Source organism: Martes martes, assembly GCF_963455335.1.
Source record: "Martes martes genome assembly, chromosome: 15".
In the NCBI taxonomy this organism is placed as follows: domain Eukaryota; kingdom Metazoa; phylum Chordata; class Mammalia; order Carnivora; family Mustelidae; genus Martes; species Martes martes.
Genome location: NC_137903.1, coordinates 15,376,201 through 15,400,834, shown reverse-complemented (window position 1 = coordinate 15,400,834; position 24,634 = coordinate 15,376,201). Strand labels below are relative to the sequence as shown.

The following is a 24,634-nucleotide window of genomic DNA, read 5'->3' as shown; positions in this document are numbered from 1 at the left end:
ATATTCTAGTGAATGCCACATGCTTTTCAGCATGATTTTATGTGTAAATCAGGATAATATGTTTTCAGATCATTAAGTAAAAGGAAGCATGAACTAAAACCTATTTAATCAATGAGGTGTCACCTTTAAACTGCCACAAGGTCATAAAAAAGATAATTTCAAAGCTATAAGTTTCCTAATTGTAATCAACAACAATCTAATGATAAAAAAAAAAAGTATGTCTTAATGGCTACAATAAACTTGAGCAAATCAATGTCTTTGAAGACATTTTGCTTCCTCTTTTGGTGAAGGGCCATCTCCCAAATTCTGGATTTCTGAGTTTAGAAAGTGAATAATTACATCATGCCCAGAGAGTATGAGCCTACAGAAGGCATGATTATGGCATGAATAAGCATCCACAGAGTAGACATAAAAGTAAACTCAGCAGTTGACTTCAGTTCGACTGTACGGCTGGAAAGAAAATTTTAGTTTCTTCCTGTTTGCGTAATATTAACTCTTCTACTAACCACTGACAGATACAGGCACAGATTGTATACTGAGTTAGCATGAGAAGCTTGCTATGTTTAAGTGAATTGTATATATACATGCACCAAGAGATATTTACTCTAAATTACTAGGCATTCCTAAGTGCATGAACAATGAATTAAATTGGTCCTATTTTATGAATATGATATAATTTGCTGTAAATTACAAGCCATCTAAATCAGTATGAATGCCATAAAAGGAATCTATAACTCATTAAATTCCCACATATCCTGTTAAGAAGGTATTGCTATGTAATTTAAAAATCTCCATTAAGGCACTAATTACTGTTTAATTTTTAAGTGTGAATAAAGGTTATTATATACTAAGGTATAGAGTCATTAAATGTTCTATCCTTTCCAGTATGTTGGGTTAAAAATTTAAAAATGAAGATATGAATGGCTAAGGTTTCTTTTCTTGATTTTGTTTTATTGTGGTTTTTTGGTTTCAATTCTTAAACAAGCCCCTATCTAAATCCAATATTCTTCTTTTTTAATTTTTTTTTTTATTATCGGTTTATGAAATGTGACAGTGAGTCGTTCAGTTCTAACTGTCTCTTCCAAGCATTCTTAAACAATGTGGCTTCCGCCATTTAGAGTTTCAGGTGTTTTGGTAAACATCTATTCATTAAGTCTTATAATGTCATGAAAGGTAGATAACAGTGAGTGGTTTTAATGATAGAGCAGGTATTAAATCTTTCCTTGGGAGAAGCATTCTATACAAACCACAAATTAACTCTTCATTGTCCTCTTGTGAGGAGGCTTTTGCTGCTCTTAAACCCTTTGTGATGGGAGAAGTATTTATCCAGTCCTGCTGCTTAACGATGTAGCCACATTCTCCCTTAGTCCAGAGACAGTGGTTTTTTTTTTTTTTTTAAGAGAGAAATCACAAGTAGCCAGAGAGTCAGGCAGAAAGAGAGAGGGGGAACCAGGCTCCCCGCTGAGCAGAGAGCCCGATGTGGGGCTCAATCCCAGGATCCCGAGACCATGACCTGAGCCGAAGGCAGAGGCTTTAACCCACTGAGCCACCCAGGCGCCCCCAGAGACACTGGTTTTTGAAGCTGAGCTACAGTTGGGTGTTTTAGAGTCCTTTGCCGTTTGTACCTTCAGAAAACAGACATTCCTGAACACTCAGTTGAGAATCACGCTCTTATTATTTTGAGGCACGCTTTGTTCAAGGGCTGCCCTTACCAATCTAACAGGGAGTTTTCTTCTTAGCAGTTAGTCACACAATTGGTTAAAATAAGGGTGGAGGTGACTGCAGATCAAAATAATAATTCTAAATAAGTTAAATCGGTTATTTATTCAGATAGTTAAAAGTATCTGGATTGTATCACATTTCACGTATAAAAGTGACACTATTGAACTCTAATTATTAGGGCATGGAAGTTAAAGGTGTTTTTCCAGTGGTGTGAGTAGCTTTCCCTTTCCATTTGCTGCACACTGCCCTTTTTTGGCAAATGGAAAGGTACAGATATATAATTTTCTTCAAAAAACCAGGAATGAGAACCAAAACTCGAACTAAAAATGCAAGTTTGGGATCTAAATGAAGTCTCAAACAAACAAACAAAAACTTCCCAGTCTTTTTAACATGCAAAGCAAGAGATACATATGTATGATATATATCCGTACATACACACAGTGCAAGATGAAAGCAGTCTCAACAGAACAAAAAAAATCCATAAAAGGGTCTCAGTCAAACAAAACAACAACCCAAACAACCAGAAATATGATTGAGCCTCTAAGTTCTAAAAAAAAAATTAATTTTCACAATAATGAAGCACTCAGTGGAGACTTATAGTAGAGCAGTTATATAAATCTATGTAGCCAATGTTGTTCATGGACTTACCCCCGGGTGGCATTGCCAGTGTTATGGGATCACTCATCAAGCTGCCTTGGCTATTTGAAGCATTCACTTGCACAGTATAGTTAGTAAAAGGAACCAGCCCCTCAATGAGTACCCAAACATTGGTCTCTTCACCGCAGTGCATGACTTGTGTGCCATTCAGAAGAGTGTAGTTATTAACTGCTGATAAAAAGGAAAATTATGAAAATTAGTGTATATTTAAGAGTTCATTCATTCATCAGTGATCAAAACAACTGAACTGTTATTCTAAGATGGCGTGCAGCTGTTCACAAGTATCATGCATGCAAGGACAACTCAGACACAGGCACAGTAATTGATTCCATGATGGATTATTTACAATTGCTTGAGGGTTTTTTCCCCCCATCCTTGGATTTTTTTTTTTTTAGATTATATTTATTTATTTGAGAGAGAGAAAACACATGAGTGGGGGAAGGAACAGAGGGAGAGAGAGAGAGAATCCTCAAGCAGAGTCCCCCCTGAGCTCAGATCCAGACATGGGGCTTGATCCCAAGATGCTGGGATTGTGACCTGGGCAGAAGGCAAGACACTTAACTAACTAAGCCACCCAGGCACCCCCATTCTTGGATTTTATATGCTATGCAGACTGGAGGAAATCACACTCTTTCCCCACCATCTAGAATGGTTCTGGATATAAATAGTATATTTATGAGGTGAATTTTTCAGAATATTGCTGAAATTTAGTAAAATTTAGTTATCATTATGCCTAAATCATTATGCATAATTATCATTATGCCTAAAAGGAGTTGTTAACAATAGTAATATTTACCTCAAATAGCCTTTTTTTCTTTGCCAAAACACTTTTATTGTATGTCCCTTTAATTTCCCCCACACAGATTCTACAAATATAGGCAAATGAATAAAAAACACACATGGTGTCGGACTTTAAGGGGAAAGCATATTTGCACGATTTCCAGATAATGATACAATCTTTACCGGTTAAATGTGAAAAAATTAAAGTATGACCACATACCAATAATGATCTTGCACTGTATGATAAACAGAATAGCTGTAATAGTTATCAAAAATACCATATTTTGGACACAGTTTTGTAGCAGAATATGGTGCAAAGAAAAGTACATGCATTTGATTGTCAGAAAGTTCTGCATTTGAGCCTGTCCTTATCATTCTTGAGGAGTGTGCCCTTTGCTAAGTTATTCAGTATGTCTGAGTCTCATGTTTTTCATCTGAGAGTAGGGAATGATAATACTTTGATTGCAATGTTACTGTGAAGATTAAGCGAGATCATTTCTTTACATTACCCAGCGTATAATAGGTATTCATCTACAGCAACTAGGAAGTGTAACTGTTCTTGCTATAGTACAACTGATACATTACAAACAAAATATTTATAAACAAACTAATACATACAAAACAAACATTTACAACTAGCAAGTGATGAAGAATTCTACACTCTGTATTTTACTTCCTCTGTAGCAATTATCCTTCTATTACATTTTCCCTCTCTCCCACCCAACAATGTATATGAATTAAAATTCTAATATTTTTCAATGAACAAAACAACATTAATCACATCTGCTACCCCTAGGTCATTGCCCAATCATGTTATACATCAAACTCTAAAATTAATAAAGAATCAAATGACGTGAAAGAGGATCTCACATCTAGTTTGAGCATTTTCGTGAAATGTGGGTAAGGCAGACAAAAACTTTAAAAATACACAAAAAACTTTAAAAGATACTTATAATAGTTTTGGGAAGAAGGATGTAGCTGAAAAAAAATTACTGCGGCAAAATACACAGGTGTAAGTTAAATGTTTCCCATGACCAGAAGAAATCCCTAGTGTCATGCAAGAATTTATTGCTCTGAACTTGAAATTGGCACAAGGGAGTGGTTTATTCCCAAGGGAATAAATGTACTTAGGGGCTAAAACATGGGGATGATAATTTCTACTCAGTTTTAATAAAATAAGATAAAGATATATTCACTGCTTAAGAATTGTTTTAAGTTCCTAAAATGGAAATGGATACCACAGAGAGATCTATGTGGAGCACATATCAACAAGAAGTTCTGAAACCTGAAAAGTTGCCTTGAAAAGACATTTCCAAATGACACTCTATTAGCCCTCATGGGTTCTTTGTAACTAGTCAACCTGATTAGACAGATTATTGACTCCAACTGCATGCAGAGAGCAGGCTTTGCTAGGTTCTGATAACAATATGCTCAAGACGTATAAGACGTCACTCCTGGACTCAAGAAACCTGGTTAAGATTTACTATGAATCCCTTGTAAGCACTGTCAAAGAAAAATTACATTATCTGCATTTGAAGACCTCAAGTCCCATAATGTCTAACTCTGGAAGAATTTTCAGTTATAGCTGAAACAATTGCTGCTGTTGTCACATACCCAATTGTAAAATTTCAAAAAGGTCAGCTTTATCCTGCAAGACCCAGGTAGATGCCTAATTGCCTCTGAAGTAGTGTAACAGCACATACCTTACAAAAAATTGAAGACTACAAAATAATGATGAGAATTCTAAAATTAAGCCAAGAGAACACTATTTTATAAAATTTCAAGCCAGGTGCAAATGTAAGAACAAGGAGTTAACGTATAAGATTATAGTATTGGTGAGCGGTTTTTTCCCTTATATTTTGTTTGTTTCTAAAGCAAATTTCTAGCTGTAAAACAAACAATTTTGCTATCTTTGAAAATGGCATGGCAGGGGCAAATATATTAAATACCACTCTATTCTAAGTTTCCCAGATAACATTAATACATGGTAATTATACAATTAGTTGTAACATTAAGTTCTAGTTATAGAACAATGATTACTCAGTAATTATAAGAAGTATATAATTACTCAATAATTATGAGAAGTATGCAATTACATAACCATTTTGTTCAGCTCAAAAAAGAACTTGTGTATCTCCAGGAACCGCACAGCTGAGTGAGTCCAATGCTCCCGTATCCCGCTCACATGCAGCTCCATTCATAAGCCTGGAGCAACGGTCAGGATTCCAACCCCTGGTGAAGCTCACAAACCCCCAGATTTAAAACCAAAACCAGATCCACAGATTTTGTCTCTGTCTCCACTTTATTCTTCTGTTTCTTCCTTCGAACTGGACCAGTTTGAGTTCTGAGATCCTGGGGGAAAACTCTTAAAATGCAAGTCCTCAGATCCCCCCCCGCCACCCGCCTCCCCACTCTTGAGAGGGTCTCGCTTTACTGCTTTTCACTGCATAAACTTTGTTTTCAGTGGGCTGGAAAATGCAGCCCCGTTGGTTCAGCCTCAAGAATCAAGCTAGAAAATGCTAAAATGATAAGCATGGCCTATCACAGGTGACCATTTCTGTCTGGTCTCCCTTAGCACTGACCCTATTTGTAAGTATAAGTGGACGGTGAAGGCCCTGGAACCAAACCTTGCTGTCACCCTGCCACCAGGCACTAACTCTGAAGTCAAGTTCCCCTCATCCACCTCTTTGGGGGTGGTCTGCACCACTGGGCTTTAACCTGGGGATCACACTAAGCACTCTGCAGACGTGGTCATCACACTGGTGTTCCAGGGGCCACCTACATCAGAGTCACCTGGGAATACTTCATCGACATCCAAAGAGCTGAGTTCCACTCCAGACCTACCAAATGAGACTGTTCGAAGTCAGGGCCCAGGAATCACTGGTGATTGTTCTTAAGCATGCAGAAAAACTCATTTTAGGATTATTTAATCTATGTTCAAGCTAGTCTTAAAGTAATGATCCAAATTCATCTCGTCTGTTTCCCAAAATACTTAGGTCACTTTTGACATCCTTGTTAATGATGCCTTTAGACTCTAGCTTTGGGCTATAAAATCTTTACTAGTGAAATAATGCATCTTTAGAACGTATAAAGTGGATTCTTCAACCAGATCTACCTTTACAAACTAAAAAAAACCTAGTAAATTATTTCATAAGAAATATTTAAGTATACATAAAAATAATTTTTAAAATGAGTAGTCATTTTGCACACCTGAGAAAAATCACTTCCGCATTTCTGATAAGTATTTCTCTCTCCCCCTTTCAATCTCACCACTGAAGATACAGGGGAAGGAAAGATCTTTTGTATATTGTCCAACATCATGCATCACAAGCAAAAAACAACAAGTAGTTTTGGTTAGATTCCTAAAATTTTCAAATAAACTCCTAGATGCTCCCTCAGGGCATTCTACTTCTTAAAGGATTTTCTAAGAAGTTAAGTCATTCAGGCCTACTTTTCTACTTTATTTTGAAGAAAAAAGTGTTAAATTGAGAAACAGCCAACATAAATCTATGCCCAACAGATCTTACTTGTAAAAAACATTTTCTTAGCTTCGGATATGAAATCTTACAAAAATGTTAATAGCATTCATGCCCATTTTTTAAGGCTAAAATCTTAAATTTGTTGAATAGTAGGGCATTTTCTATACAATTATTTTTTTAAGCAAAAACCAGTATAAATAGTCACGTATGATCCAGGGAGGCGTAAATGATTGCTGTCTCAGGAATATTGTCCTATGGGGTTCTCCAGATTGATACAACATAAATGGGTATCCTTTCCCATTCTTGTTATAATCATTGTCACAAGAATTTTAATGCACCATATATTCCATAATTTTTTTTTTCCTCTGTGCTGTACTGCTCTGACCTTTTCAATATTCTATAATTTGACTGGCTGGCCATTTCGGTTCTCTCCTTTTTACAGCCTTATTAACTTGTGGGAAAGAGGTGAAATGAACAACCAATCAGAATACATAATATTGCAAAGGTCAGCGTAGTCTTGTACAGTATCATCACACACAGAAGACTGTATGCCAGGCATTAACATCCTGATATCTTATTCATGTGACAAAGATTGTAACAAGAACAGAAAATGGCACAACATGAATCCATTCTCATGACAAAGATTATAATGAGAAATGACAGCGAACAAACCAAACTGATTCTTGTTACCTTGTGAGGATTTTCCATGTCAGCCCTGGTCCTGCTTTAAGTTAGCCTTTTTCTGAATCCAATTACACTTGAAGGTAGGAAAGGTGTTAACTAATTTTCCCACTTCTTGCTGTAAAAAGACAATGCTATATTTCCCTGATATTGAGGTCTCAATTTTAGTGTTGTTCGGCTCCATCTCATTATCACAGAATTCTGCCAATTCCCAAATCAAAAGACATAGAATGACAAACCGCAGATCTGGGCAAAGTGGTGAATAAGGACTTTAATGTGAGCTAATAATTCTAGGTCACTCTATAGCATGTATTAATATTTGTTACTTTTATTTATTCTTTCTGAAGTTATTATTTCAAATTATTTTACCCAAAAGGCAAGTGCATCCTCCAAACTCCATTATGATCATAGATAGCATCTTGGCAGAGATCCGAATAGCACTGGGCATTTGTTCCTTTTTAAGTTAACATATGGTTAAAGGGACCTATTCCTGGCCTTAAATTGTTGCCAACATAGAAAATATTTATAGATGTACACCAACGTAGCTGTCTTCTCCACAGAATGTTTTGAAAGAGAAAGAAATGGGTAACCTGTGAGCGACTCAGCGCCCTGGGAAGGACAGTGCTCTATTAATGCATCATATTTCTTACCATTATTGTAATTACTCTAATGTGATTTTTAATTAGTTGTCATCTAGTAAAAGCTGTACTTCTCTGAATCCTCTTAAGAGTGGTCACTCTGCTAGAATGACAATTGTAGTTCAGGGAATAAATCCAGAGGATGTTTCAACAACTCACCAAAAGATGCTTCAGAAACCTCTGCCCTGAGTCTTTGCTTGTGCAGGAACAAGAAGAGCTCCATAAATACTGAGGATTTTTTGTTTTGTTTTGTTCTTTTTGTTTTTAAAATAATTTTATTTATTTATTTGACAGAGAGAGACACAGTGAGAGAGGGAACACAAGCAGGGAGAGTGGGAGAGGGAGAAGCAGGCTTCCCGGAGAGCAGGAAACCTGATGCGGGATTCGATTCCAGAACCCTGGGATCATGACCTGAGCTGAAGGCAGACGCCTAACAACTGAGCCACCCAGGCACCCCTTTGTTTTTGTTTTTAATGTGTGGGAAAGACTATCACTAATGTATAATTACTCTTCCAAATATTTAAAATATCATTTAAAAAAGTTCTTTGGAGCATGGTTTCTTTTCATCAATTTTGTTTTATATGCCATAGTCAGGTTTTCCTAAATGGATCTCATTTTATTAATATCAGGAAAGAACTGTGTGTGTGCATGTGTGTGTACTTGCAGATAGATTTCTCAAGAGTAAATTAAGAGGTTTGTTATGATTGTGGTAACTTAGGGTTCATTTTCATCAACTATGTTATACTCTGAAAAGTCAGGTTTTTTTTTTTTTATATTTTCCCCAATTGGACAAAGTGTTAGTTTTCCAAATGAACAAACTATTGCCATCATCTCAATCAGCCAAGAGCTATTTGGGAAAATATGCTACCATAGAATGATTTGCAGCTTCCAGAGTAAATTTTGGACATGAACATGACTGACTGATTGACAGAAGCTGCCATTTCCTTTTGGAATTCTAGTAGAACCTTACTAAACACATGGGCCATACTGAACTTCCAGTACTACTGTGATCAAATGCATAGCTCAGCAATTGTTATTGATCCCTGAGCACCTTACCACCAATTCATAATGAAATGCTTATAATTTTCTTTTTAGTTACTTAGCTACATACGCTTGAGATAGATTCTCTATTAAAGGAGAGCAGCCATTTTGGGTGAGAATTATATCATGTTCTGTGGTGACTTCTGCCTGCTTTATCTTCTGCAGTCACATAGTTCTGTGTTCCTGTACTAGTTATCTATTGTTGTGTGATGACATTATCACAAGCTAAGCCATTCAAAACAACATATATTTCTTATCTCATACTTCCTGTGGGCCAGGGGTCTGAGCATGCTTCACTGGGTCTTGTGCTCAGGATCTCTAAAGGTTGCAGTCAAGGTGCTGGCTGGGACCAAAGTCCCATTTCAAGGTTCTACTGGGGAAGGATCACCTCCAACTCAGGTCGTTTCTGACAGCATTCTGTTCTTTTCAGGCTATTGGAACTGAGTGCCTCAGTTTCCTGCAGGTTATTGGCCTTCAGTTGCTAGCTGGCTTTTGTGTAGAAATTGCCCCCATTTCTTTCTCATTGGTCTCCCCAACATGGTTGCCTGCTTTATTAAAGCCAGCAAGGGAGCTAGTCTCCCAGCAAGATGGGTTACAATCTTATGTAATGTCACAGAACTAACATCCTACCTTCTCTGCCATAGTCTTTTGGTTATGGACAAGCCACAGGTTTTGACCACATGCTAGGGGAATAGATTACACAAGTATTAGTACCAAGAGGTTGGGATAATCCTATGCTATTTTAGAGTCTGTGCATTACGGTTTCCAAACTGTGGAAATGAATCACCTTGCTGAGAAGAGAATTAGGAATAAATCGTGAACTTACAAAAGTTTATGCTTTATGGGGAAGAATGGATAAATTAGTATGACAGAATTACCTTTCTAAAATGCCTTCCAAAATGGAAGAATACTAGGAGAACAAAAATAATAGGATTAACAAGAACAGCTGAAAAGGTATAAAGGAAAAGGAACAAATTAATGACATTAAATTTTGAAACCTCACAACAAAAGAAAGATATGGTACATTTATGCTCAGCATAACATAGTTCCTAACTCTGCTCCTAGAGTATGGAATAAAAACCAAGCAAAATCCTTGGAACTCTTACTAATCTTCTTCAATCTGAAGGGAAATGAACTGAGTAGAGTCCGTAGAAATAGGAAGAACGGCCATTCTACCGAACACTGTGTTGAGTTGGGGGGAAGAGGCTGGTGTTACTAGGACTGGGAGATGTATGTAAATAAATGGAGTGGAGGCTGCTACAGGAGACATTTGATGGGATTTCAGAGGAGACCGTGAAACTAGATCCCCTAGAATTCAGCCCAATGAATTTATCCATATCCTTGAATTTGCTCCCATTTCCTCCTATCCCTACCCCAAGGTTACAGACAAGGACATTAATCACAACACCCAGTTCTCAAAACTTAATCACCAGAAGGGAAAAGAAGTGGCCATGTTCAGAACAAAAGCAAAGTCTGGACAGAGCTGTCCATACAAGGCAGAAGCAAAATAAATTTTAAGGGAAGAACGTACTGAACATGCATACATATAGCCAAAAGAAAAGAAAAGATCCCAACATAAAAAGACAAAGTAATCACATGGTTGTGATGAAAAATGACACATATTCCCCATACAATGAAAAAGAATGTTGCAAAGCCAGAGAAACAAATTGAAAATTAGAAAAAAAAATCATTAAATATTTAATAAAGTTAGAAAAAGTAAGGAATACAATAGAAACAGATAAAATTTAAATCAATGGCATGATGGAAAGCCTTGAGATAATCATAAGAAAATAAATGCATAAGAAAAAAAATCAAGAGATAATAACAATGAATGAGAAGATGATAGATATATACAAAGAAAATGATAAGGAATATAATTAGGATTTTTTTTTTTAAACGAAAGAATAGCTGGAGGTCATGTGGACACTGACGACAGGGCTGCCCATTAGATGCTGCCACCTGGGGACTACAAAACTGGATGGAATGCAGCTAACTCAAGTCAATCAGGGATTCCTCTAGATGTCTCTAGAATTGTTGAGAATGCAGAAGTAGGACAGCATTGTCCAGTGCTGCTCCGGGAGTGCGGGAGGGTTAGGAGGGGGTGGGGGTGTGGGCAAGGCAGGGGCATCTGGAGGCCAAGCTTGTCTGGGCCAAGCTATTTGTGGTCTCCACACTAGTCTTACTCACCAGCTTTCCTGACAACTTTTTTAAATGTTCAGTTCTCTTGTAATCATTCATTTTTGCCTTAATTAACCAGAATTGTTTCTGTTGTTTGTTACCAAGAAACCACTCATGAATTAAGAGAGGTTGGAAATGATGTTCTGCATTTGTTGACATGGGTTATTTAAAGGGAATGGGGTTCATTGTCATTTTTCTATATTACATACATTTTAAGCTAGCACACATAATTTTTAAAAATCAAAAGCATTACGAAAGAGTTAAATACACCAGGAAAATATACAAATTGGATTTAAATTTATAAATAAATTATAATAAAACCAGGGATCCGCAAACTACAGCCTACAGGTCAAATCTGGCCAGCTTCCTGCTTTTATAAATAAAGTTTTATTAGAACACAGACTCTTATATTCTAGGTATTGTCATGCTACAACTGTGCAACTGAGGAGTTATGGCATAGGCCCTAGTGCCTGCAAGGTGTAAAATGTTTACTATCTGGCCCTTTAAAGTTTTACTCTGCACTGAACAATTAAAGAGACTACCTCTTTAAAAATGTGCTGCCTTCCGGTACAAAGAAAGGCATTGCCAATTTCTAGATTGATTTTCTTGAGTAAACTCTTTTTAAAGAATGGAACAGTGCACGTGGAAAGAACACTGTATTGACAGAGTCCTATCTTATGCCACTGCACTGTTCTGTCATCAATGCTGTGAATATCTTTAATTATGCAGCAGTTATACATGCAAATTACTGGAAGGAGAAGCAGCAGGAAGAAAATCTGTTATAGACAGTCCCTAATTCCACATGCCCAAGAAGTTTGCAAATGGAAATCCAAGTGCATGGCTTTGACTGAAGGGAGAGCTGCTGTTCTGAAGGCTTAACAAGAGTAACTAAAGAATAATTAAAGACTCGGGATGAAAGAACGATGGATTTGCTGTTTCAACTGCTTCTAAAGGGCTTCTTTTAAACTTTCAAACTTATGTGCCTTCCAGAGGTAATTTGCAAAAAAACACAAAACATCCTCTTTCCTACAGAGCTCAGTGAAAACAATTAAAAGGCTAAATGAGGCTAACATATTTGCTGAAAGAAGCAAATGTAGTGTTAATATTGCCTTGGAATTTATTTTAAGGAAATAATCAGATAAGTGTACCAAATACTGCCTTATTCTAAGTATAAGAAAATGAGTTACAAAATGGTGTAATTGTGCCTTTGCAAAAATTTGGCTTAAGAACCAAGAACAGGTGGCTAGAGTCAGAGGCAAGAGAACTATAATGTGGTACCATGAGTCCCCAAATAAGCATTCAATGTGTAAAGGATCATAAGATATAAATTTGTTTGTAAAGCAAAGAGAGTTTGATATATAAATGTTGCCCTCTTGAGCAACAACTTAATCAATTTTGCTCTCTAATTTAAAGTTGAACCGTTTTCCTCTTTTAAATCCCTCGATGGTGGCTTTCCAGCCTGGATAATTATGGAAATGAAAAGAACCAGCTTGAATCCCTTCAAAGGCATTTTATTCACCTTAACTGTTTTCTTATTAACCTAGTTAGTGTGGTTAAGTTCTACAATAAATGAGTGAAAACATCTCTATCATGAGAAGTAGTTAATCACTGCCTAAGAATGCAGTTTACAGCCACCAATTATATTAGTTTGTATTTTTTTAAGAAAGAATAAAATTATTTTAAAGCTAACTTCATGTTAAGAAAAATACTGAAAAATTGGGACAGCTTATTAGCAACACTGTAGTTACATATTTTAAGTCTTGACCTTTTAATCTCTGCTCATTCTGCAGGCTTCCATCATCAGTATACAAATGAAAATTATTATCTGCTTTTTAAACATGTTCATAAGTCATAGGTGCCAATAAGAATAGTCAGTTCTTTGGGGGAGATGATCAGAAAGAAACTGGCTAAAAAAGCCAGCCTGGGGATCTCCAATCCATAATCAAATATCTAGATTGATTGTGTCACTTGCACTTGTATTGATTTCAATTGGAGTAGCTCACCCAAGGGAATAATAAAAATGTGGAATAAAACTGATTTATGAGAACAAAATAAATCCTTTTGTGAGTGGTAATGAATTGGTACTATTTAACCCTTTCAATCACAGAGTGAAAAAACTATTTATTTTTTAAGAATGCTGAGCTAGCCAAAAGAAGTCATATCAGAAATGCCAATACTGCCAAGTGCCATTACACGAAGTTGTAATGCTGAGAAAGAAATGGTGCTCTAAACTTGATGGAAGGCGTTATTTGACATATGACATACTTTAAGCTTTCCTTGGCCAACTTCTATGTGTCATCACAAATGATGGACCTGGAGATCCAAAGTATTATGGAATCACTCAATAAATGTTTATTGTACTTATTTACATGATTTATAAGATGGTTGAGAAGTTAAGAGTAAAACATGGTAGCTCAATAGCTACATTCAATTTCTTCTGCAGATGCTCATTATTTTCCTCAAAATTTTCTATGTATCAGTTAAATCAAGGGTTGTCTCAAGGATAACAGGAATATCCAGGGGAGACGGCTTTCAGCATGATTGGGGCACATACAAATATTTGCCTTAGAAAATATTAAAGGACCTAAAAAAAGAAAATGAGATGATTTCTGCAAAGACTCAGAGCAACTGTTTGATTACCAATTCAGCCAACCAGCCAACCAGTTGATTTAATGAGGAAAAACATCAGTTATTTCACGTTCTCTGAAATCCAGTAGACAATATGTTCCCTATAGTCTGGCATTGACTTAACTTTTCACTTTTTACAAAATATGCTGACATCTTTTGCACATGTTCTGAGCCTGAGCACTCACAGGCAATGGCCACTATCCATCTGTGGCTACTGAGCACTCAAAACATGGCTAGTGTGTCTGGGGAACTGAGTTTCTAATTTTATTTAATGTTAGTTCAGTTAAATTAAAAACCGACAGGTGATTTAGTTATTAGAAAAATTTTAAATTATGTTGGTATGGGAATCTACTTTTTAAATGGAAACTGTTTTGAAAACTAAATATAGATCAAATATTTCTGATCAAGATTATCATTTGCACTGAAGTGTCCTTGAAGTGTAAAATATACACATAAACTTAGTATAAGAAAAAGAACATGCAATCTCATTATCAACTTTAAGATTTTGATTACCTGTTGAAATGACAATATTTTGGGTACACTCATTCAAATAAGATACACTACTAAGTTAATTTCTGCTATTCCTTTTTATTTTTTTACATGTATTAAAAATTCAAAATTACATGTGTAGCTCACTTTGTATGCCTATTTGACAACCCTATTGTGATATGCTAAAGGGAAAACAAGAATGCACACTTAAAATGGAGGTGCATTTTCATCTTACATTGATGGAAGGAAACTTTGTTCCAAGATCTGCCTACATATATATATCAAGACAAAATGAAGGTGAGACTCTTATTCATAGAATGCACAGATTCTGTTACATACATTGCGTTTAATTCATAGTCCTGAGGAAGCTAATTCCAGAACTACGTGTTAAGGATTGCTGTAAGGAGTGAGTTGATTTGTTGTCAGTCTGTCAATGTGGCTTGTACGGTCATGGTGTTTAATGAAAGTATATAAAGGTAACTTTATTTATCCTCCCTGGCATAAAAAGGCTTTTAAAAAAATTAATACATTTTACTATTTACAATGAAGCATAATTTAATTCAGTTTGATGGTACCATAATTATTATAGCATAATAATTTTTCTAATATGGTAACTTTTGCACATCTGCCATACAGAGTAAATCATTAGACAGGAAACAGAGAGAACAAATCAAAAAAGATATTAAGAAACTCTATTATCATAAAGGAATAAATTATTAGGGAAAAGGGAAAGTGAATCACTTTAAGTTTAAGGGATTCAAGTAAAAGCAAAAAGATAATAAACAGTAATTGCAATTGGTTGGGCATCTGAAAGAAGTCCAGGCCCAAGATGTTTAACTTAATGAATACTTAATGAAGTCAAGTCTTCTGTTCCCAAGTTCACTTGAGATTTGGAGTTTTAGGGTCTATTGTCTCCTAAAATCTTCTAATAGTTTTGCTGTAAGATGATACGTGCTACAAACTACCTCTTTTTTTTTCTCTTGCCTTCATTCATTCCTTCTTTGTCTGATTATAAAAGAAATCTATGTTTCTTATAAGTTTTAAGACTACATCAGAACTATGAAGAGAAAAACTAAAACTACCAAAAATTTCAAGATAATCATTGTCACCTTAATGTTTTGGTGTATTTTGGTATGTATCCTTCCATATTTTTATATACACACACATATATATTACTACATTTTACACTTCCAGAATTTTATAATATTATTCTGTCACTGCAATACTGCATATTTATCAATAAATGCACATCTGCATAAACTTTAAAATGAATTCACCACAATGTGGTTAATCCACATAGCTCAACATTTAGGAACACCACTTTCAAGTTTTGTTATGTAAATAAACTTTGCCAGGAACATGACTTTACAGATTTTTTTTGTGCCCCTATCTAATTATTTCTATTTAACAATTCCAGAAAAGGGAGTTGCCGGTTTTCTCAATTGGTACAAATGGATACAAATATATCAAACCTTTTATATTTGTTTGACAAGCTTATTTTAATTTTCTCAAATGAATTTCTGGAAACAAAAAATTAGTCAGTTTGGTTGTGGTTTATGTGAAATCATCATGCTGTATGGGTTATACTTGTGATTGGAACTTAAATTAAAAAAACCTTTTTGTTCACAGTAAAAGCATCCATCTTGTCTGTCAGTGTGTTATATTCATCTAAATTCACATAACTTAATGGGCTGGACTCAAAGAATGTTCCATAAGTATAAGGACCTCTGTATTTTCTTACTTACTTACTTCTAGTCTTACTACAGCTGGAAAAATGAACTCAGAGATCTATAAATGCTTTCAAATAGTACTGGTGAAAATGGCATATTTTAAAACATAGATGTGATACCAGTAATGATTCTTTTAATATTACATTAAAAATAAATAAGCACAATCACAAAAAAGTAAATCCAAAAAAAAGTAAAATACCTGGACATAACCCTAACAAGAAATATAGGGTCTTTATGGAAAAAAAAAAAAAAAAAAAAGACAGGGTTTTGTGAGATATAAAATACCTAAATAAATGAAATTATAACACATTTCTGCATGAGAACTATTAAAAGATGTAAATTTCTCATGAATTAATTTATAAAAAGATGAGCCCATTAAAAATATCAGTGGCATTTTTTCAACTCAATTTAGTGTTCATTTGGAAAAAATATATGTGTAAGAACTAAGACCTTTTAACAAAAATGAGTAATAAGCTGCAGGGAGAAGATGGGAACTGTATCTATAAGATGCAAAGGTATTTTCTAAATATCTAAAATACTGAAAGAAGAAAGATTAAATTGCCATAGTGATGATTCAAAGAGAAACAGAGAAATGAAAGAAGGAATAAATAGCCCAGAAATTAGCATCATCATACCTATGAATTTAAATCTCTGATAAATTTAACAAAATTAAACAACATAATGTTTTAACACTAGAGAGAGAAAAAATATTTTTATAAAAATAAGCAGAGATTTCATTATCAAAAATATAAAACACTATCTCTTTAATTACATTTATTTTAGAAAGAAAGTGTGAGAGCAAAAGTAGGGAGAGGGGCAAAAGGAGAGGGAGAGAATCTCAAGTGGACTCCAAATTGAGTGCAGAGCCCTATGTGGGCCTTGAGCCCACAACCCTGAGATCATGACCTGAGCTGAAATCAAGAGATGGATGACCAACTGAGTGAACCACCCAGGTGCCCCTGAAATATATAAACACACCAAAAAGACAAACTGACATTCTAATGACTAATAATTACTGTTCTTAATATTAAAGCTTTCACAAATAAAAATGCATTTAAAAACCTCTAAAATCTCCTAAGTGTGTGAACAAATAAGAAAGCTAAACAATCAATGATAAGCATATGGAATATGCTTGATCTCAATAGGAATAAAAGAAATGTAAATTAAAGCAACCTATCATTTTTACCAAATTAGTATAATTACAGAAAGATAAACATATTTGTATACCTCTAGTGGACATGTAAATTGTTATGATTTTTTTAAGACTTTATTTATTTGAGAGAGAGAGAGAGAGAGAGCACAAGCACAGGGAGTAGCAGAGGCAGAGAGTGAAACAGGCTCCCCTCTGAGTAGGGAGCTAGATGTGGAGCTGGATCCCAGGACTCTCAGGTCAAGATCTGAGCTTAAGGCAGATGCTTAACTGACTGAGCCACCCAGGTGTCCCGATAGGATTTTTCTTGAAAGTGTTTTTTTAACGCCTATCAAGAGTCTTAAAAAAATATTATCAGGGGCGCCTGGGTGGCTCAGTGGTTTAAAGCCTCTGCCTTCAGCTCAGGTCATGGTCTCAGGGTCCTGGGATCGGCACTGCATCAGGCTCTCTGCTCAGAGGGGAGCCTGCTTCCCCTTCTCTCTCTGCCTGCCTCTGCCTACTTGTGATCTCTCTCTGTCAAAATAAATAAAAAAATAAAATCTTAAAAAATATATTATCAACCTTTAACAATTTGTTTTTAGCAATATATGGTAATGATATATATAGAATTATATATTAATAGTAAATATTCTTTCTAATAGTAAAAATAATAAGCATGCAATAACAATGAAATGGCTAATACATTCCGGTATATCCATACCAGTGATATTATGTACCTATTGAAAAGGCTTTCTCTGGGTGCTTCGTGTGTGATATGAGAAATACTCATGGATACAATGTTAAATGAGTTAAGTAGGATATAAAGTGTTTGTGGCAAGATCTCAAATATATTATGTATATGCATACACTTATATATACACATATGTATATGCCCATAGGAAAAAAGAGTGGATGCCAACCAAATGAAAATATAACTCATTTATAATTAATATCATTTTGACAAAAATATTGCTGAAGAGAATAAAATATTCTAATCTAAGACTACAGTGACTAAGTTTAAGTAATATCCATCTATATAACAATTCAAAAAATACTGATAATCCTTTGTAATTATTGCATTTCTATGCAAAAATGCTTAAAATATCCTACAGGATGCCTCATGAAGTAGGTCCTGCTTAGCTTTTACGAGTCTTATGACATTCTCTTCCTCATTCACTCTGTCCAGTAACACTGGTTTTCTTCCATTTCCTCAAACTCACCAAAATTTTACCTTCCCTGCATCTTTCACAAATACCATTTTCTCTGGAATCCTCTTTCCTGTATTCTTCTCCTGAGTTAGCACTTTGATGTTACCCTAAATATCATTTGCTGAAAAGGTTTTCCCTCTCCTCCAATTTATACTAAGTTCCCTATTCTAAAATCTTAGTGACATGGGTGGCTGGGTGGCTCAGTGAGTTAAGTCTCTGCCTTCGGCTCGGGTTGTGATCTTGGGGTCCTGGGATTGAGCCCTACATCAGGCTCTCTGCTCGGTCGGGAGCCTGCTTCCCCCCAACTCCCCCACCTGCCTCTCTGCCTACTTGTGATCTCTGTCAAATAAATAAAAATCTTTAAAAAAATAGCCAAAAATTATAAATAAAATCTTAGTGACATATCTTTTTACTTTAATGTTTTTTAAAGTTCACAATTTTATACTCATGTGATTATTTGTGAATTTTTCTCTCCCCTTGTAAACCACAACCCCTTTCAGTGCAGGACCTTGTCTCCTTAGTTCACACTATAACCTAGTACCTATCATAATTTCTGTCTTGCTCCATAAAAACTAGATACGTGTTTGTGGCATGAACAAATCAATGAATAAATGAACAAACATGCAAATTTAATTCTAGGATTTCAGATACGTGCTCCTCAGATATAAGTCCTTTTGATATCTCCCCAAAGGAGTATGACTACAAAAAAAAAAAAAAAAAAGTAAGATTTACATGCAACCTCATTTGTAAACAAAGAAAGCAAATTCTCAGAGAACTGTATAAACTTGTACTTTCTTAAATAGTCTGCTAGCAACCTTAGATTCTGTTTTTTGGGTTGTGTGAAGTAACTCACTGATCGAATAACTTCATGCAAAAAATTGGGAAATATTAGTTCTCACTGGGCTATTCTTAGTATACAGCATGATGATTTCAGAGTCACCTAAGAATACTTTCTAAGGTGCCAAAAATAAGGTTTGTGATCCTTGTAACACTCTAACCCATCATCATCAAACAGGTCCATCCTGTGACCCACCGCACAGAAGCAGCTCGGCTGTAGGACTCTGTCTCAGAGGCTGGTCTGGCAGGGCGAGATTTTTTTCTGTTTCTCTATACAGTCCACTCTTCCATTTCCTCCTAATATTAATTGATAGCTGACACTTATCTATCAACAGCCTCTTTATTCAATATCCAGGTAATTAGGTATAATGGGTATATTTTCAGTATAGAAATAGCTGAAGCCAACTCTAATTATACAATTTATTCAACAAACACTAAAAACTTGCAATGACAAAAAGCATACAAAACCCCATAGCTGACAGGTGTTTTAGGGGTATACAACATCACTTCAAAACATTCCATATCTGCTCCATGGCTGGAGTCTTCCGGTGAACCTCACTGTGTGTACTAGAAACCCCCAAATCAGACACGGTGTGAGTTAAAAAATGGTTTGAGCATTTCTACATGCTTTGAAGCCTCCCATTTGATTTAAAACAAAAACAAAATCCATTCAAAAGTCTTTCACAAACCCAAGTAAAATATTTTGGGGGGTGATCTGCTGACGAACAGATAAACCTCCTTTTATGAGGTAGCAGAAATGGAGAGACTCCTATGCAGAGATGCCGCAGCAGGGTTTAAAACAGGAGCTTCGGTGGGGAGAGCAGAGAACCAGCACCCTCTGGTTCTCTCCTGCCTCTGTGGACTCCAGTCCCCGCCGCTGTGCAGCCCAGGGCTGGGATTTGCCTTTTTCATCATTACGTCGCCGCTTCAACAGACACAACAGCGTAGAGTTTGCACTTGTTCATTATGTCAAGAAAATAGCCAATTAGATATGAGACACAAATTCAATAAGCTGCTGTGTGAGTGTTGAGAGCAGATGAGTTAAGTAATTTTGATAAATTAATGCTTAACTCCATTCTTGTGGAAGAATATCTCCTAATTACATATTTCTATAGCTTTATTGGCCATGACATGATATACAATCAGAAGTGTCAATATATTCAGGGGGTATATATTCTATAGCCAAATGTTTGAAATGACATACATCTTATTATTGCCCATTCATATTTTCACCAACAAAACAGCAATGATTTTATCTCTGAGTAAAATACGTTTTTCTTTCTCGTGTGTTTCTATTTGCGTGCATTCACATCTCTAGAAATGTGTTGGAACTTTATGCAAAAGTATATTAGCAGGGATTTCTTTTCTGCAAAGGAGAAATTTGCTTCCCAAAGAAATAGGGAGAAAGTAATTTTCTCTGTTTTCCCTGTGTTCTTACTGGTCTTCACATTAATTCTTGCTTTGAGCACCAGCTTTTTCCATAGCTGTCATTCCTAATATATCTGGTGTTGATTTTAAGACATTTAAAATCGTCAGGGAAAGAGGTTCCCAGCTATGGTCGATAGCTAAAGAACTCCCTAACATGACACTCATTTAATTTCTTCTGTGTCTCTCAAAGAAATTGTATGGTCAATAATCATCTAATGTGAAAAAACCCATAGTATAATGCCTTTCATGTGTCTGTGCTTCATGAGTATTTATGTAGGAAATACCAGTACCTGCTACTTTAGACTTTCGCTGAGTTTCAATTTTCATGTATTGGGTATTTATTTAATAAAATGGGCTACAGCTGTACTCCCTTTGACTTTTTTTCTGGAAATATGGGGAAACAGGTAAGCGGTCCTGCAATGAAGTGGACCAACCACTGGCCACATTCGTCTGCTTATTCAGCGACTAGGCAGACATTATGTTCCCTTTGCTCCGCCGCTGTTCTCTTCCTCCCACAAAATACACTTTATAAGATCTCAGGCGAGCTCACTCCTGCTGCCTGACCCTCTAACTCATTATGGGGAAATGAATTCAAATTGCTTGAAAAGAAGCTGCCTCTTTTATCTTCCCACTGACTGACAAGCAACTACAAAGTTCTCCGACGGGATTCCAAGTTACAAGCTGTACTGCATCATTGCAGCCGTTCCCCCACTGGCGGGTTTTCCCAGAGGGCGGCGTGTCAGAGATACTGCATTGCTTGCAAGCACAGCTCGGAAAGTGCACATTTCCCTCCACACTAAAAACCCGACATCAGGGACTATAAAACAAAGCTGTCCCTTTCCTAACAGCATTAGCCTTCCTGCAGACTCCTTGGAAGTCTGAGGGGTTCCCACATATAATTATTTTCCTAACCTTCCCAAGAAAACAAGTGCTTCCCTGTCTCCCCACCCCTTGTAATTTTTATAAAACACAGTTTATTCTGGGAAGAAAGGCATTCAGAGAATCAGACGGTGTGCTAAAATCTCTGAATTTCTCTAGGTAACCTTGAAAGATGGACTGCGTTTTCGTGGTTTTTTGAGATTTTTCTTTTTTTTTCTTTTTCTTTTCTTTTTTTTTTTTTTTAAAGAGATTAATAGTGTTTGAATGTATTGACCATCTAAAGCACTATTTCTGGTGACCGGAACTCCTGAAGAAGGTAAACCTGTTCTGGGTGCTGGTATTTTAAGGTGGTTAAAAATAGGCATCATCTGGTTTAAACCCAACAGTACTTGGTTCACTCGAGAAGTTTTGGTTCCTCTTTACTTATTTTTGTTTCTAGCTGGGAATATATGCTGAGAGGCAAACTACTTGACACTGACAGTGGAATGAGATACTGACCCCATTTATAAAAGGAAAAAAAGTTTACGCTCAGAGAACAATGAATAGGGGGGGGCAATCATATTTATATTTCTCTAGTTTTTCCACATAGAAAAATCCTATTCTGTCTTTAAATTACCCCCCACCCTCAATTCCAGATGTCACCAGGGAGGGAAAACTTCAGGCCCCTGCTCTCTACCCTCTAACTTCCAACAACCCAGTATCTTCCACTCCTCAGTCCTTCCCTAATATGATCTTTATGGTCTTAGTCACAAAGAGTCTCATTTGCGTCTCTGACCAAGCCTATTTCATTTCCTTATTTGTTTTGCACTATCCTCAGTAGTTTTGCTTGTGTGATGACCACTGACAACTACCGGAGAAAGAAACCCAGGCAAAAACATGACCAGGAAAATTGAACATTATACACGTCACCGAAAGAGTTCTGCATAATCCCTGAAATTTACATCAAGCCCTTTTATCCTCCTACAGGCTTCTACCTTAGGGCTTCTGACTCACCTTCTGATCTCTTCCTTCCTGGCAGAACCAGCTGTGATTACTCCAAAGGACTATGCTTTGGAATCCTCTGCCTTTATTCATTCATTTAAAAAAAAATTTATTGCAAAAATAATATTTATGTATCATAAAGAATTTTAAAACTTGAGTAAAAAAGGGAAAAATGAAGATTAAACCACCCAGAGATAACACCCGTGTGTGTGTGTGTGTGTGTGTGTGTGTCTGTGTGTGTGTGTGGGTGGGTGTGGTATTATTTCCAAATTTCCATTTCCCTTTTTAAAAAGTCTTCAAAACTAATTATGTTTTTTTCCCCCCAGGGCCATCTGTTCTTTCAAGCAAAAAAAAAAAAAAAGAAAGGAAAAAAGGCAAGCACCTGAGTAATGCTAATTTCATTATTCGCTCTCCTTCTTCCCTTTCTTTCTCTTGCTCTTTCTTTCCTTCCTCCCTCCCTTACCCTCCCTCCCTCCTTCCCTTCCTCCCTTCCTTCCTTTCCCATCCCTTCCCTATCCTTGTCTTCCACTCTTTCTTTTTAAGATTCCTTCCTGGTTGAAAATATCCACACTGGGGGAAAAAAAAAAAATCTCCTAAAACCTATTCTTTGTATGTTTCTATACTGAGGGAGAAAAAATTTTTCAGGAATCAGTAGAAGGACTTAATTTTAACAGTATGCATTTATCAAATCTATTTATTTATTATTACTAAAATGGTATTTCCCTTTGCTAATGCTGAAGGGTCAATTTCATGACCACCCCCCCCCCCCCCCCCCCCCCCCGCGTAATCCACATTCTTCTTTCTTTCTCAAATACTTTTATTCCATGCCACAACACAAAATAGAGGATTAGGAGAAGGAGGCACTTAAGAGACAAAAACTAAGTTGCCATTCAGGTTTTCAGGGCAGGTGAGAGTTAACAGTGCACAAAGGACTCAGCAATTAGCACACCCTGGTGCTTTGCCTTAGAAAGTGAGACACAAAACAATCTGTCATGTTATCAAGCAAGGAGGATCACTTCCAGATTCATTCAAAAGTGAGGATAATGAAGAATTAAACTACTCACAGAGGGCTCTGCAATAACTGCTTAAGATAAAGAGCAGGACATGGTATTGTCTTATAAGAATAGGAACAGCGTAACGAATCTAAAGAATGTAGTTTACTAGTAAAGAGGCGGGCATCCGGGAAGATATTCTACAGGACCTCAGATTTTCTTTTTCTCTTTTTTCCTCTTTTCCTTCTGGACCATTAGATAGTTTTACAGTATTTGTAGTTGAAAATCTTTTTGAAACTTTGTAAAATAATTATATAAACATAAATTCTCATTGCATGTTATTTTCACCTACCAGTTAGACCAAAAAATTTATAATTTTAAAAATAGTGTCACATAAGCTATATTTCTACTACTGTGCTGTCAGTCATTTTCACTTTTCTTCCTCAATTTACACACCTCTTCTATTTTAAAAGAATCCCACACTCAATACGTTTCATAAGGAACTTTTATAGTTAATTATAAATGAAAATTTTAATTAATTTATATATGTGAAGAGAAAAAAAAATCCTGAAGATGTTGTAAAATGATGTGTGGGAGTTCACTGTTCACTTGTGCAAGGTGAATGAGGCATTCTCGAGAGCCACTGAGCAAAGTATTTATTTGAGGTCAGTAAATGGCATTTATAGACCCTAGAATAATCTAATTTGCATACTGTGATCCTCATAATTGAATGGATGTCTCAAATCAGGTAGACTCCCACAGAACTAAGTGCTAATCCTCACTTTTATGGTCGACATTAAGAAAAGGCAGAAAATACATTCTAATACATCCCAGAGTGGGTTGGGCAATCTGTTATTTTTTGCCATTTACATTTGTTTGTGCTTGTTCTGTCATTCTCTCATTAAATCCTCAGACTCAAGTTCTAATCCATCATGGAAGCAAAGGGTACGGCCCAATGTTTCCAAAATTTTCCCTCAGTTATCTCTATTCCACTGTTACACCAACATCTGGTTTTTCTCTTGCCTTATGCACTTGAGAACAATTTGACCAGTTTGTCTGTCTTCTTTATTTTTTGCAAAATCTATGGGAGAAGAGACCCTTTATGTCCAACCTTTTGTGTCATTTTATAGACTTCATATTTGATTTATTAAAAACTA

At 36.0% G+C, this 24,634-nt stretch overlaps 1 protein-coding gene across 2 annotated transcripts in view; it reads right to left on the bottom strand.

Annotated features, from left to right (window-relative positions):
* USH2A (usherin) overlaps nucleotides 1-24,634 on the bottom strand; it is a gene marked incomplete at both ends in the record, with an annotated part of 700,457 nt that overhangs the window by 277,094 nt on the left and 398,729 nt on the right. Inside the window, one exon of one of the 2 annotated variants that reach the window (XM_080825193.1) lies at nucleotides 2,371-2,550. In XM_080825193.1, the coding sequence (XP_080681319.1) occupies nucleotides 2,371-2,550 (180 nt within the window). The remainder of the gene's footprint in view (nucleotides 1-2,370; nucleotides 2,551-24,634) is intronic. The other variant, XM_080825194.1, reaches the window with a different exon arrangement.